This window comes from Acyrthosiphon pisum, chromosome X (genome assembly GCF_005508785.2).
Source record: "Acyrthosiphon pisum isolate AL4f chromosome X, pea_aphid_22Mar2018_4r6ur, whole genome shotgun sequence".
NCBI lineage: Eukaryota > Metazoa > Arthropoda > Insecta > Hemiptera > Aphididae > Acyrthosiphon > Acyrthosiphon pisum.
In genome coordinates this window covers 94170354-94187436 of record NC_042493.1, presented here as the reverse complement: position 1 = coordinate 94187436, position 17083 = coordinate 94170354, and the positions used below count along the sequence as shown (strand labels likewise).

Sequence of the window (17083 nt, the reverse complement as noted above, 5' to 3'; positions counted from 1 at the left end):
CGTTCATGTATTAAGTAGTATTAAGAAAAGCATGTTTTTAAAAAAAAATTTTATTTTTTTTATTTTCTACTTTTTTGATAACAATAAATTAGAAACAAAGGATTTTTTGAAAGCATAATTTTTTTTATTTACAGTAAATTCGAATATTATAAGAAACTCTTTTGTCTTAAGTGTAAATTAGCTTATTAGTTTTTTTTTTTACATAGTAAGTAAATATGTAAGACTATATTAAAATTATCTAATTTCTCTCATTCTTTCCATTTCTTCGAGGGCGTCAATATTACATGGTGTTCTTCCCATCAGCTTTGAACAGTCTAATTCTTCAATTCTGAGGCCTTGCAAGGATTTCACTCTTCTAAGAGTAACGTAAGCTTGTCCTTTTGCAAAGAGGATATAATATAATATATGAACTATAATTTATTAAAATTAATATAATTATAATAGTCAACAACTCACCGTAGAAATTCTTGAAGAGGTTCCTTCATGCTTCACGAACTAGTATAAAATGATTAAATATTGAAACACAAGTACCAATCTATAATAATATTGTTCTGTGTTTCGGTGATATTATTAATATTCTATTTTTATCTATAATTTTCACCTAATAAATATACACTATACACTAACTTTAAATAAAAACACATTATCGGCCACCAAGGTCCAACAGTTCTTAAAATATCAAATTATTGCTCGGTACATTATTATAACGTCATATTATTTTATAAACATAGGCACAAATTGAAAACAATTTTGTGTATAATCTAAATATAAAATAATATCTCCATCGGTCTTTTGAGCCCTTTTTTTTTTTTGTTGCGCCTCTGGAGATGACCCGTCATCGGTGACCTGGTTGCCCAGGTCAAGAATTGACAACTGGGTCATGTATTGTCACCGACCCTAGACCTCCATACAAAATTTGAGCCTCCTAGGTCATGTAGAAGTGACTTAAATTGAACTCGCAAGATTTGCTGACAACAGAATTGAATGAATGAATGAAACATTGCGAGTTAAAGAAAAGCATGTAATAATAAATGATGGATGTCGAAAAATGAAAATGATGTTTGAAATACTTTGAAATTCTTTGTTGTTCCTGTTTTTTAAGAAATAAGAATAACCAATAAAATGTAACTATAGATATTAAAATAATGTACAACAAAATGTTCTAAGTACAAAATTTTTAAAAAAAAACAAACTTTATTTTTGTTGACACATAATGTAGATCAAAGGTGGGCATTAATTAGTTAAAAAGTTAAAGTTAAGTTAAAAAATTAATTTTTTTTAAACTTTTTAACTTAACTAGTTAATTAATTTTCTCATCAACTTATGAACTTAACTAGTTAACAGTTGAAATAACTTAGATTTTCCCAGTTGACTTTAACAAATCTATCAAGTTAAAAACATTTTGAAATTTTTCGTTTATGCGCAAATATTACTATATTATCAGCATAAAATAAAAATAATCCAATAAAAAAACACAAACATTTCTGTTCTTTTTCTTGATAACATAATTTTGTGTATATTAATATATTTTATTAAGTTGTAAATTATATATTATGCGAGTTGCAATTATAAATGTTTTTATATTTACAAATTGACAATTGTTTTGTTTTAATGTTATATTATAAATTATAATATATATGAAGACCATGTACTCATCTTCACGTATTATGACATTCAATTGCTATACGATATAAAAAATATATTTGTTAAATTATTAATTTGAAATGAGTATATAGTTTGAATTAGTAAATAATAGTAAATTAAAAGGGAATATAGTGCACATTATGATAAAAGTTCAATAAAATTGTTTTTTATAATTAATAAATTAGAAATTAGAAAGGCAAATTCACTCTTTATGTGATTTCCATACTATTACTAATTTAAAAAAAAATAGATTTACTTTTTTAAACTGAGTTAAGTTGGTATTTTTTTCTATATTAACTTCTAACTTATCGAGTTAAATTAATATGAATTAATATTACATTATATGACTGTATATTATATATTTTGTAAATTATTAGGAATTTAACATATATTATTTTCTCTAAAATGTCTTTGTTACATCATACAATAAATACATATATATTATAGTTGTTTGTATGTATATTGTATATAGTTTGTATTTTTCGTAAATTATTTCATGTGTTGTGTGATATGGTTTTCACTTATAGCCGCTTGACGCTGGGTCTGCAATCCACCGCAGGTGGATTCCCTACCTGATTTGCTGTAGCATATTGTCTGCGATCCGACGAAGTCAGATTGCTTACTTAGGTGGCTAACTTGAAAGTTAATAGATTTTGACTTGAGATGACTGACTTACTAGACACTTTAACACGGTTTTCTACATAAGAAAAAGCACCGGACATGCGACGGGACATATACCACTCTATCGGCCGCAGATTGCTTATTTTGGTTTCGTATTAGACGGGTGATGACTGACTTGCTACACACTCTAACATGCAGGTTTTTGAATTTACATTTTTTACAGATAGAAAAAAAGCACCGGAGATACGCTAGGGGATAGTATCATTGAATTGCCGATTTTCATGGGCCATGAGATATTTCGCTAGACACTGAAACTAGACTTTCCCGCCTTCGAAACAAGACCGCCAAAGAGAGGCCTCATCAGAAATTCTTATCACAAAATCATCTCCGATTATCAAGATCACCTTCTATATTAGTGCGACATTTACGATAAATTCGACTGTGTCTCCAAAATCGGTACTCACTTATAACTAACACGTGGGGGGGGGGAGTCTAACTATATTTTCCATTTTTCAGTTACCTAAACTACCTAAGTGGTCGGCGGTGGATTGCATAGATACCTGGTGATATACGCTTCTCATAATGTCCGCGATTTGACTCAGTAGGATTGCCAACCTATGTGATTTGATGACTAGATAGATAGACAATCGAATACATCTATCGACTACATTTTTTAACAACAGTGGATCGTATCCAGCCTATTCGTTTACAACGTTTGTGACGGATTGCTAGACGCTCTAACTTTTAAACATTCCCGCCAAAACGTCAAGCCTTATTTCTAATCCATATCACTAATCCTTATCACAAATCCTAAACTTTCGTCTTACAACTTTACTGTCGCGACTTTTATAATTCCAACGACATTGTCTCCAGAATCGGTATCCACTCTCAGCGAGTCCAACGGACCGCGTGCTACACTTAGAGCTAGTATATAATGTATTATACTCATTAATTCGTGATAATATCTATGATAGTCCGTTCCAGTATTTTAGTTTCTTATCAATTTGGTCACACTGTTAAAAGATTCTAGAATTTTCCATGTTTTAACTTGATTTAATTCTTTCATTGAAATATCAAAATATAAGAGCTGTTCTACCGCAGCAGGCTGTATCACGGGTTTCTCCATCGTTTCCAATTTTCTGTTAGCGATATTGCGGAGCATCTACCAAAATTTCTTCAAGTATTAATTAATATTCCGTTTGATTGAGAATTTTTAGTATTTTTTATTAATTTATCAATTCATAGTAAGAATTTTAACATAATTGTATTAATTTATAAATTATCTAGTGTGATGTAGATATTCTACCTAAGTTAACGATTCATTAAACTTGTCTATCATTAAGTACCTTATATTCTTCTAGTACATCATTAATATATTATAGTATTTTTATAATTTTTTAGATGGCCAAATGGGGTGAAGGAGATCCGCGATGGATTGTTGAGGAACGCCCAGATGCCACTAACGTTAACAACTGGCATTGGTAATTTGTTAAATTATTTTCATGCATTCTGTATAAATATCAAATTTTTAGCTTATATTTGTTTTTAATGACTCAATAATTGTATTATTATTGTGAATGTTCAATCTATGTTTTAATTCTTAATACATACATACCTGGATATCTTCAAATGTAAAAAAACTCGAAAATGTACCTAATTAGATAGTTAATTTTTAAATTAAGTTTGGTTAATACTTGAAACAAATGAGTGAGATTTCAAAATATATATTATAAATATGACTTGTAAAATTAATTTAGATTATAATTTGTTTAACAATTTTTATTAAATTTTAGATTGGTAATTGCGTTTATTAGTTTTTCTGTAGGCACATTAGAAAATATTCAAAAGTCAATTCTCAATTTTGCCCAAAAATAAGTTATGTAAATTAAAATTTTAAAAATTACCTTTAGCTTAACAAATATTTTAATGATTTTTTTTAATTGGCATTATTGTTTTGATGTATCATGACATATATGCAGGTATTACTTTAACTTTAAAGTTTAATACATTAAGCAATTATAACAAATGTAAGATTTATTTATTTTTATTTGTTTTTCAGGACGGAAAAAAATGCATGCCAATGGTCAAAAGACAAACTTAATGCCTTATTAGTTGGTATGATATTGGAAAATGATGTAGCTAAATGTGAGATTTTAAAGATTGAAAATTGTGAAGGAGAAGCTGTTGCAAATAATAGAAAAGGCAAACTCATATTCTTTTATGAGTGGGATTTAACCTTAAGTTGGAAAGGAAAATTAATTGGTGGTGCCAAAGAGATAGAGGGCACAATTAACATACCAAATTTAAGTGAAGAAAATAGTGTAGCTGAAATTGAGGTATTAATGCTAATATTTGGTTGTAGCTTTTGTATTTATTATTGCCTTATTAGTAATTTCAATAGTGTCAAACTGTGTATTTTATATCAGCTTTATTACATATTAATTACTTTGTTAACAGATAAATGTTTTATTGAAAAAACCTTCTAATGAAGCAATTATAGTTAAAGATTTTCTTTACCACCAAGGGCGTAGTAAAATCAGAGATCAGCTAGAAAAATATATAAAGGATCTAAAAGAAGGTACAAATATGGAAGTAAATAATAATTATTTCCAAAACCCTATATTATAACATTATTATGTTACTTACTAATTTATTTTTGTATTATACAAATTAAGATTTAAAAAAAGTTTGAGATGTTGTCCAGTGGCGGCGTGAACTTTGTCGACAGTGCGACAAGAAAATGTTAATTGCAGCACACACGACCCACCTATTTAATTTGCACAGAGCCGTGGGGGGCCATGCCCCACACACCTCCCATTATAATTCTATATCAAATTAACCATTCTAAAAATTCAACTTACGGGTACTACAATAAAAATAACTTATTAATTATACAAATACTGCTTTATTAATAAATCATTGGATGTACAATAAGCTGGCGAGCACTCTTTCAATTAAAAACTATTTATATATTTATTTATTTATTATGTTGTGTCACTCAATATTTTTCAAAACTGACTATCCACTATAGGTACCTACCCACCACTCCTTTTAGCTGTGAGACAACTGTCTCACAAAAACCCTCTCGCGCCGCCACTGGATGTTTTTCATTATAATTTTGTAATATTAATTTTGGTTTTACATTATTGAAAAGTGTATCCTGTTCTAAACATTTTGATTTTCAATTTTTTTTTAATATGCTTTTTGTATTCAGAGTAGTCTTCAAATAATTTTTCTCTAATTCAGTAGGCACCCTCTATGTATCATATTTAATAATACATATCATATATAATAATTGGATGGTTATTTTAATAGAATACTCATATCCCTGTCAATTTGTATGTTTTTATATAATATGAAGTACCTATTATAAGTACCTATAATATGAAGCTACTACCATACTATTTTTTCAAAAATAGTCTTAACTAATTAGATGATGGTTTTTACTATTTTGTATTTTATATTCTAAAATAAGTATAGACAACTTAATCGTTGTCTTTCCCTATAATTAGTTTCAATGGTTACAGATTAAAAAAAAATTATATTAAAAATATATATACAGTCGAATCCGCTTAATTGGGACACATCGGGCAGTGACCCATTTGTCCCCATTATCCGACTGTCCCGATTAATCGAACAATTTTACATATAATACATTCATTCGGGACTGTCATTAATGTCCCCATTAAGCAGGTGTCCCCTTTAAGTGGCGTCCCCTTTAAGTGGATTCTACTGTATATATATATTTTTTTAAAGACTTTTTATGATAGTTGATGGCTAACATTTATTGTTATAAAAGATTTAAAGTTGCCTACTTTATGGTACAATTATTTAAATTACTTATCACTCCGTTAAAGATCTAACTATACAACTAAATATATTTTCTTCTAACCTTTGAATCCTAGTTTTCCTAAATGCTTGAAGATTATAATTTTCTGTTTAATTTATTTATTAGGTATATCTCAGTGGTGGCGATAGTCCTGCATATATATTTAAATATTATTAAATTAAATTGTATATTACACCAATTGTATACTATATGTTTAATGTATTGCATTATTTTACATTTAAAGTTTAATATACCTATTATAATTATGAATTTAAAATGAACTTAAATAATTGTTTTTTTATTAAAAAAAACTAGGATACAATATGATATCATATCGCTTAACTTTTTTAACTATTTAATTATTTATAAATGAACAATATATCTCTTAAATTAGTAATGAGTAATCACAAATTATCATATTTTAGAATTTTCAAAAGGCATGATTTTGCCCAAAAGAGATATTGAAAATTCTTCTAAACCAAAATTATTGTCGAAAGAATCATTGAAAAATGTTAACAATTCCGAAAACGTAAGGCCTGTCAATGTTATACAAATTGATATAACTAAGAAAGTTAATAAACAATTGTTACTATTACAGGGTGCAAAAGATGATGAGTCAAAATCTAAAATAGATACTACTACTGTTGTAATAGATGTAGTATTCCAGTGTTCTGGTGAAGATTTTTACAATGCACTCACTACACCAGAGGTCGGTATACAGTGTTATAAATAAAATAAAGAGTTGGACAAACTGTAAATTATTTAATTTTAATTTTCAGCTCGTATCAGCTTTTACTCAACAATCTGTAACATTTCAAACAATTAAAGGTGGGAAATTTCAATTGTTTGATGGAAATATTACTGGTGAATTCATAGAACTTGTAAGTAAATTTCATATTTACCAAAGTTATATTAATGCATAATATTATCTTCATTTATTTACTTTAGTGCCCTGGTAAAAAAATTGTTCAAAATTGGAGAACTAAACAGTGGCCTGATTGGCTATACTCTACTGTTACTGTTACTATTAATCAAGAAGAAGACCATACTAAAGTTAGAGTTGCTCTTGTAGGAGTGCCCAAAAGGTTATATATATTTTAATTATTTTTGTAAAAACCATTTATTCTTATATCAAACATTTAATATTTCAGTGATGAAGCTATTACTCGTCAAAATTGGGAAAGATACTACTTTACACCAATTAAAAGAACATTTGGATACGGGATGTTATTATGAGTATGAACAATTCAACAAATTCTTAAATATAGTTTTTTTGTATTTATTTTTGAAACGTAAAATTGTTTCATATACCTTTCATAGATGTCCAGTATGTCGTTCTAAATAAAGATTTGTTTCAATTTCTGTCAAATTAGTTCAAGTTATTCAACAGAATTAAAAATTATCAAATAAAAAAACCGTTTTTTTTAAATTCTAAAGTGTTTATATTTTATTTTCATTGTTGTAATGGTTTATCCATTACATTCAACATATAGTTTTTTTTTTGATCTCTAAATATGTTTTAACTACTACTATAGATGAGTAATTTTCCAAATTAGATTAACTTAGGTGGTGATTTGAAAACTGGTGGGGGCATTTCTGGACATTTTTGTACCAAATCTTTCATGTTCAAGCATTCTGAGCCTGTTAAAATAATAAAATAGTTAAATTAATGCAAACAATTTCCTTAACACTCTACATACTTTCAACCCATACATTTTTGGGGCAGCTCTGAAATAATAATCAAATTAATAAGTAAATGCACACATTTTATATTGTATCTATTATCTATGGTGTTCACTATTCACAAATAGTAGAAGGTAGATCAGTTTATATTTCAATTTACAATCTATATAAAATGTGTATATTATTATATCATTTTTTCTTATTGAATATTAATTTTTTTTTAGATTTAATATACCTGAAATTATTGTTGTAATTGATTCAATAATTTTATTCTGGGATATATTTTAAGAATTGTATGTATTCTCAATTGTTAATGCTTTTTCGGTTAAATATACTAGCGAACCTCTCATGGTAATTTACAATAATGTATCTTATAAAATTAGAAACATAAATCTATTTTAATGTTCAAATATTTTCAAAGTCTTGACCCATTTATGTTATTATTGCACTCTAACTTCTATTGAGTTCAAATTTTGATTTTTACACAAACCGTTAAGCTGTAGTAATAATAACAATCATAACAGCACTTGTTATAGACATTTGTTAAAAATTACATACAAATTCAAATTTAAATAGTTGTTATAATAGGTAACATTTTAAAATTAAAAAATATCCCCTTATATGATATAACTATTGTATTATAGTTAAAAAAATAACATTATTTTATCATTCTAAAATAGGTACATATTGAATAATAATTTTACCATGTACATATCTCTTAAGAAACATTTCATCAATCTTCCTGCTGGAGTATTCATGATTAGAATTTGTTTTTTATCTTCTTGTTTGACTAAAATCAAAATATTTACATTTTAATTAATAATTAATTATACCCAAATAATTACGATTAATATAAGTTCACCATCATCAAAGCATTTATTGAGAGAATTCTGCCATATAGACTTCCATTTTTCATCATTGTTTATTCCTTCGCTCATTTTTTTTGTGATAGCATCTTCATTGAGTTTTCCATCACTAGTCTGAAATTACATTTTTCAATAATTGTAATACAATATATTGTATTCATTTATACTCACAGTTAATCCAGATTGCATGAAAATACATTGAAAAAGGCATGGTGGCTCTATAATATATAAATTGACATGATCATTTTTATTATTATATACTTGTTAGATACTTGGATACCTATATTAGAAGAGGACGTATACACATCATAAATATTTAATATAACACATAGATATTCAGTACAGATTGTCATGAGTGAGTAGCTTATTTTCTCACTAACTTAATAATGAATGTGAACACCAAAAGCATGACAAGTATCCTATTTATTACATTATTATAGAATTGATATGTTATAAAAATGTTTATGATACATGCATTATACATTTATACAGTTGTACTAGGTATAATATTAGGATTTAGACAGTAGACAATAGTAGATATTAGTTACCTACCATAATTCTGGTTGTGTATATAATAATTTATAGTGTTAAACATAATTTCAATTCAAACTAAAAGAATAGTTTGTCACTACATTGCAGTATTGCACTACTTGAGTCATGAGTGAAGTAAATACCAAATTCTAATTACCTTTTCCATGTGCCATTTCCTTATACTCTTTTGTTTCAGGTTTATCCTTGAATTGTTTGAATGTCTCAAAACATTTTTCCCAAGTACTGTCCAAATTGGGTAATATATTTGGCATTTGACAACATGAAGGTAATTTCTGTTTAGATATAGGTAATATAAATAAAAATGCATATTTTTATATAGCTATATATAATATATTATTATATTATTATATTATATACGATATACCTATAGGCTATACCTAATAGATAATATTATAAGTTACAACTTTTATATGAGTTGTGTAATGAGTACCTACCTACTACCTACCTTTAAGTTTTAGGTATTTTCACCATTTTTTGTTTACCATTTATTCAAAATATAATTTCAATAAGTATCTTCATATCTATTAACTACCTATTATTATTTGCAGCCCCCCCCCCCCCCCCGAAATGTTAAGAAAATTTAAAAATTATTTTAATGGTCTATCATAGTCGCTCAAAAAGTCTTAAATTGTATTTAAAATATTTAATTTTAATACATTAGTTTTTTTTCTATGAATGTCAATAAAACTTAATTTGTTGAGTAAAAATACTTGAAAATTTAATACAAGATTCCACATAAGTAGTTAATTTTGTTACCAAAAAATCTAAAAAATTCATACCCACAGTTTATTTTTATACTCATTTTAAGTTCAAATTTGAACGAAATTACATATTAAAAAACCTAGTATATTATATTTGTAGTAAATATATACAAGGTAATATGCTAGTATGTATTTAATATGTAAAAGGGTAAAAGTTGATCAGCCCCCCCCCCCCCCCCGAAAAAAAACCTGGCTACGCCACTGTATACTACCTATATAGATTAGTGAAATATTTTACGTAAATAATGTAGCCTGTAGTAGTGTAGTATCATGGTGTCCAATTTAATCTAATTTTTTACACACGAATACATGTTTAATAATGTTCCTTGATCGCTATAGACTCGAATATACATGATAACAATTTAGCAATTATAATATTACGTATATAGGTAGACGATAGTAGGCGTATTTTTCTAGCCTAGCATATTAAGGGTTATAATACGCCTATAATATACCACTATAGAATATTCGTATATTCACCCGTCAACGTAATTCCATAAAAACAATTTTTTTATAGTCTTGGGTTGTTTTCATAAAATAATTAATAAATATTAATTGGTTTTTGGTACAATAAACAGGTTCAGGTAGATAGGTACTTAAAATTATTATAGTATCTATTTCAGAACTACACAGTAGTGTAGATAGCATTGTTTGGAAAGAACGACGTTTATATTTTTAACGAACTTGATCGATTTTTAAGACGTTCAATTTATTTACCCTTTAATAAATATATTTATAAAATATATTAATTAATTATATTATATATAAGTCTAAATAGTATTTTTATTTTTGGCTTGAGTTGTATATGTTTATTGGCTTTTATATTAAAGGCTCGGTCAAACAGAAAGCGGGCTGCCCGCGGGGACACTGTAAAATAATACAAAGACCGCTTGCCCGCTGCGGTCCGCGTACCCATAAACCATGGCGGACGAAAAGTCCGGGTACAAATAGTCCGGATTCCTTTTTTTGATTGCCGGACAAAAAGTCACTCTCTGTTTGACTGAGCCTTTACAGCAGGTAAATGAACGCGTTCATTTGAAAAAAACACGAACGTGAACGTGAACGAGTTCATTTTTTTAGTGAACGTTCCGAACACTGGTAGATAGTAACTTTAAACTTGTCATAATATATTGCCACTTATCAATATTATCGGAATTGATGTTACATGTGCCTATGAGGTAAACGGTAAAAAAATCCTATACAAATTATTTAAAAAAAAATATTATTAATTAGGTATGTATTTACAATTATCATAACTATTATTAAAAAAAATATTCAATAAAAATCATAGTTCATAAAAACTTGTTAAAAATATATTTTATTACTTATTAATAACCTATTAATTTGTCGAATATGTTTTAATCGCTCTGAAGGATACTTTAAAATTTAAATCAACTTATTAGAGACAGCTGTACCCGCAATGTTATTTCAATTTAGGGTATTGCAAATATTTGAAATATACCCTATAGTAGGTATCTGTAATTCTTGATTTTTTTTAAAATTACGTTCATGTTATAACTTATAAAAGTAAAAAAAGAGACGTATTATTTCAATATTTTGTAACTGCTGTTTATTGTTTATTCGAAAGAAAAACAAAGAGTAGGTACCTATTTATAAAAAAATGTTTAGTATTTTATACACGAGAAATATGCGGAACGTAATTTTTTTCTTGATCGAAAAGTATTCTGTACTATATGACACATTAACGTTGGCCTTTGAACAAACAACTATCCAGGCTGCTCGTGTAATAATTGTATTTGATTTAGAAATAAGAGAATGTTTTAATCACATAGTATATCAAATCACGTACCTACCAAAATATACAAAATGACGTAGGTTTAAAAATTTTGTTTACAACTAATGACAACTTTTTATATTTTTTAAGAACTATAATTATTGTATTAAATAATTGTATAATACTAGTAATTATAATATGTTTAAATGCCCCTCCTTAATATTACCATAAACAAAACACCAAGCTAATGGGTGGCATCTTATTCAAGAAATCTATGTTTTTTATAACCCCTATCCTATATTCCTATGTGTCTATTTACAAAATTGTATATATTGTATATGTGCGTTTGTAAAAAAGAAAAAATAATAATATATAATATATAATAAATAATTTTTTTGCTTGGATACCTGCCTCGAGTTCGACCTAACTAATAACTATCCAAGATTTTTAAATTATTATTCTCTACAAGTTAACTAATATAGATATTATAGATACCTCCAGCGTATTATTTTCATTCCCATATTATATGGCTTTATATTACGTAGGACACAATGGCGCAACTAGGGTCATTATTCTGGGTAAGGGAGTGGGGTAGAATTGTATCAGCAACACAAACCCTGATCATTAATATTTTAAACTAAAATATGATTAAAAAACTGGGAGGAGGCTACATTAATTGCACCTATGATCCTACATATTATTGGTGATAAGGTGGGATATAATAATTATATATAGGTAGTTTTATTTAATTATGCTAATATATTGCTAAAAAAAATATCACTGTGAATAGGTATATTAAAGGTTAGGTTTTAAAATTGACCATTTTGCAATAAATTGTGTGGGTGTGGGCATTTGCGTCCTAGAGTTTATTTGTTTTACTACAGCTCCACTTTTACACAATAAATTATGAACAAAAATACTCAAAATTAAATTTATTTAAACCGTTCACATATCAGTATCTGATGTTTAGATCATACATTTTACAAAAATGAATAAAGGAAGGTTTTACTTTTTTCAATATTTATAAGTTTATAACATACCTTTTCCGAGCTTGGAAGAAGAGTTCGGCATTCGTCATCATTTGTCCCTCGTTTTTGGCGTAAAATCCATGTTCTATCGTACCCAGCAGTCTATAAAACCATGTAACTTATAAGATATTTGTTGGTAGTTGGTATTTTGTTAAGTATTAATTTTTAGATTTATTTTATATTTTATTTTATTTACGAGTAAAAAAGAGTTGACACACTTACAAATACTGTTTGGCAGATGATCGCAAAAATACATATAAAAACCACCTTTTGCATTTTAACCGTTAAATTAATATCTCATAAAGTCGTATTGACAATAGTGACAACTAGGTAGAGTCTAGAAGTTAGAACCTCTAAAATGAACACTAAGTACAGATTTATTGTTCCCTTGCTTTTATATACAATTTTTTCCGTTTTATGTAAAAAATACAACAAAGACCATATATTATGTATGGTAAACTATTATAGTTATTAAACCTTTGTCAAGGCCCGGAACAATTGTTTGAATAGGTAATTGTTTATTCGTTGTTAAGGTTAACTACAGGAAACTACTTAGAAAGCACATACTTATTTTGAACTACAACATAGACGATAACAATCAACAACTATACATATATTGTAGCGAAACTTTAATCACATTCCCTAGTATTTAGTAATAATGTTGGTATTTTAACCCGTAATTGTTGATGACATAGCCATATTATTTTAATATGAATTAATATTGATGTTCCTCGTACAATATGCAACAAGGTCGTAGGAAGTTTTTAAGTGGTCCTCAATACTCGTAAATAACATCACTGCCTTTTTATTTATGTTTCAAAAAATGTACCAATACTAAAAAAATATAGAACTATACAGGTACGAGGTACCTACCTACCCATACCTTCCGAGTTCCGATTGGTTTATTTATTGTCTATTTTATTTGAACATTAAAAATTATAAATATAACTATTATAACTTATTTTATCAAACTTATTCAAAAACAATTGGAATGTTATTTAAATACCAAATGGTACATATTATTATTGTTAAATTAAATATAATTTGCTCCTCTTATTTTACAAAATATATTGTTATCCTAATTATAGTAGGTATTTACCATAAATTAAAATTTATGTTATCATTATTTTTCTACATTTTCAATCTGTAAAAAAAGAATGTTTGGTTTAAAATAAATATTTTTACCAAATTAGTAATGGTGAGTATTATTTAATAAATATAATCGTATATTTAATTCAATCTTATTTTCTAAATATTTCAATAATTGTAACTTGTTGATTAAACCATACAAGTTACTGTAATGTATTATTGATAGGTATGGGTACCTATATATATAGTATAAATAGATAAATATTAACTAGAATATTATTTATAATAAAGTTAACACGAATTTGCAGTATTTTTTGCAGATTTATTATTGTATGTATTTTAGAATTCTCCGTATTAGCTATATATTATTATTTCCGAATGACGTCAACGCGCCCGTTCCCACGTGTTAAACGGATCAATAATGTCCGAACTTTCAAAGCTCCTCGCTAGGGTTCACCACATCCCTTAGTCGGCAGTACTGAGTTCCATACGGAACTTTTTCGCTTACAGTCTTTTTAAATATAATATGTACGTGAAAGAGTAAAATAACATCGCATTTTATGCAAATATCCTTAAACCATCATGTTTGAGGGTATTGTTGCATCGTTACTGAACAGATACTTGGGCAAGTATATCGAAGATTTGGACTTAGAAAACTTAAATGTTGGCATATTCGGAGGGAATGTCTTTTTGTCAAATTTAAAGTTAAAAACTGAAGCTTTGGTAAGGCATTTACATTTGTTGATATTTAAATAAAAAATATTACCTATGATGTTTTCGATTTTAGTACGAACTTGGACTGCCTATAGAAGTGAAAGCTGGATCAATAGGAAAATTCAATGTGAACATACCGTGGAATGGACTTTCAAGCCAACCAGTAGTTATAAAAATTGAAGTATTAAAATATAATTACGATTTCACTTCGCATTATAATCGATAAACTAAATTTTAAATTATTAAATTTTAGGAAATATTCATAGTCGCGGGGCAAGTTATCGATAGAGAATGGGATACAGAATTGGAAAAGCGTTTGGCGAGAGCTGCGAAGAAAAGAATTTTAGAAAGTATCGACAATTTATCAATATTCGGAAACGGTTAGTATGCATATAATATGTATTAATTAGTTCCTAATAGTTATAGGTCTGTAGACTTATAGCCTTTATTGTTAGGTACCTAATATTTTATAGTTACGAAAAATTAATTTTATTAATACATATATAATTAGGTTCTATGGAAAATGGCGGGTTTCTTGAAACTCTTATAACAACTGTTATGAATAATTTGCAAATATATATTAGAGGTATTCATATTCGATTTGAAGATTCAATGACTAATACAGATTCCCCGAGAGCTTTAGGTCTATGTATACAAACAATTTCACTGGAAACAACCAACAGGTTTTATATTATTTATTTTAATGAAAACATATTATGAACTTTTATGATTTAACTATTTTTTAATTTCAGCAAGTGGAAGCCAATTTTGTCACAACAAAATGGGCAGACTTCCGTGTATGAAATCGTCAAAATTGATTCTGCTTCATTTTATTGTAATACAATGTGTTCAACTTTATTGTATACTAATAAAACAATGGTATCAGATTGGCAGGATAAGATGCGATCAGGTCTTAATAATTTCAACATTAATGAAGAACCCTTGGAATTTAGTGAGTATTTTGAATCGATAGGTATATTATTTGTATAGGTTACTAATTTAATTTAATTAATCTAATTCAATATTTTTTTTTGTTTAATCAGTATTGAAACCAGTCGTTTTAAAAATCAAAATTATTGTCAACAAGTCAAATGAAGTCAGAGTTCCTAAATTACTTGTTGACTTTGTTCTCCAAGACGCAGCTTTACAAATGTCTAGAAAACAATTTGTAGCACTGATGGAAACTGCAGAGTTTATGAAATTAGCAGAGATTAATAGGTTAATACATTTATAATATATATATATAATATAAAATATCTATAAAATGTATTACAGCAGGTATAACTTATTTATTTCAAAAATTCTTATACAAAATACAAATCATAATTCATTAAGTAAAAATGCACTAATATAATAATAATATTTTTTATTATTTAAAGAAACAGGTGGAAGTCCAATTTATCAGATAAATATACTTAAATTAAATATAAGAAGTTATACAGAACAAAAATATTAATGTTCATGTATTTTATTATAAACCTTGTAATATGTACATATATTGTACAAGGTATAATATGAATGACCTGACAAATTAAATAACTTTTGTTCTAATCAATATTTAATTTTTTTTTACATACAGAATACAGATGATTCTTTTATCATTGAACACTTATTACTTCAAAATTATAAATGTTTTTTAAAACAAATTTTACATGGTGTTTAAACGTTAAAAACAAAATTTTAAAAATATATATACAGTAGAATCCGCTTAAAGGGGACACCACTTAAAGAGGACACCTGTTTAATGGGGATATTAATGACAGACCCGAATGAATGTATTGTATGTAAAATTCTTCGGTTAATCGGGACAGTCAGGATAATGGGAATAAATAGGTCACCACCCGATGTGTCCCAATTAAGCGGATTCGACTGTATAGTTTTATTATTTTTATCCTCAAAATTATTACATTTTTTAACTTTTTTAATGACAGCATCTAGTTTTAATTTCGTAATTCATTGCAGAATATTTTTCCAAGTATTTCGGATATCTATAAAATAATCAAATTTGGGACGAGTAGCTTATGAGTTACCTATAAAATGAATAGTTAGAGGTATTTAAAGTTTTGCCGAGTGGAATAGTGGATCTACATTTTCCAGGGTAACCGCGCACCGCTCCACTCCGTTCATCTATACTTTAAATACTTATAACATATAAACCACTCATTTAAAATTTGATTTTTATTGAAATACTTATTTAACTTTTAGAAAAATGTTGATGGTAAAACTTTTATTTAAATAAAGACATTTTTTTTTTTTTAGTTAGTTAAATTGAAACGTAATAACTTATTTCAAAATTTTCTTTTTGGGAATTTTTTAAACAAAATGAAATCTTAAATTATGCATACCTATCATTTTCATATATTTTTTTTCAGACGTTTAACTAGTCTAAATTTTTTATTTTTTATTTGTCAGGTCTTTCAGTTATACCACGTATATAAGAATTGTATATTGTGTACTCGACGAATGCTAGTTAACAACTGAACTTTATTAACAGTAATATATTATGATGATGATGATGATAATAATAACAATAATAATAATAATAATAATAATATACAACA

General features: G+C 27.1%; 3 protein-coding genes across 5 annotated transcripts; 2 read left to right on the top strand and 1 right to left on the bottom strand.

Moving 5' to 3' along the window:
- Positions 1–3359: 3359 nt before the first annotated feature.
- Positions 3360–7519, top strand: LOC100164272 (activator of 90 kDa heat shock protein ATPase homolog 1-like). Of its 2 annotated transcripts, XM_001950602.5 has the most exons (9): positions 3360–3509; positions 3667–3746; positions 4325–4601; positions 4723–4843; positions 6520–6623; positions 6693–6803; positions 6874–6975; positions 7043–7179; positions 7246–7519. In XM_001950602.5, the coding sequence occupies exons 2-9, from the start codon at positions 3667–3669 to the stop codon at positions 7328–7330; spliced, it is 1017 nt and encodes a 338-aa protein (XP_001950637.1). In that variant the 5' UTR covers positions 3360–3509; the 3' UTR covers positions 7331–7519. The 2 variants fall into 2 exon arrangements, with proteins under 2 accessions (XP_001950637.1, XP_029347277.1); XM_029491417.1 differs by lacking the exon at positions 3360–3509 and having other exon boundaries at positions 6520–6803.
- Positions 7518–13107, bottom strand: Obp6 (odorant-binding protein 6). 2 transcript variants are annotated; one of them, NM_001160060.1, is given in 8 exon segments: positions 7518–7735; positions 7795–7822; positions 8482–8567; positions 8640–8757; positions 8815–8861; positions 9332–9467; positions 12732–12821; positions 12942–12970. In NM_001160060.1, coding segments are annotated over 6 exon segments (483 nt in total). In that variant the 5' UTR covers positions 9447–9467; positions 12732–12821; positions 12942–12970; the 3' UTR covers positions 7518–7646.
- A 1151-nt stretch (positions 13108–14258) lies between these two features.
- Positions 14259–15778, top strand: LOC100573357 (vacuolar protein sorting-associated protein 13A-like). The gene is made up of 6 exons (XM_003243679.4): positions 14259–14531; positions 14596–14703; positions 14776–14902; positions 15034–15205; positions 15275–15474; positions 15566–15778. The coding sequence occupies exons 1-6, from the start codon at positions 14391–14393 to the stop codon at positions 15754–15756; spliced, it is 939 nt and encodes a 312-aa protein (XP_003243727.1). The 5' UTR covers positions 14259–14390; the 3' UTR covers positions 15757–15778.
- Positions 15779–17083: the final 1305 nt, after the last annotated feature.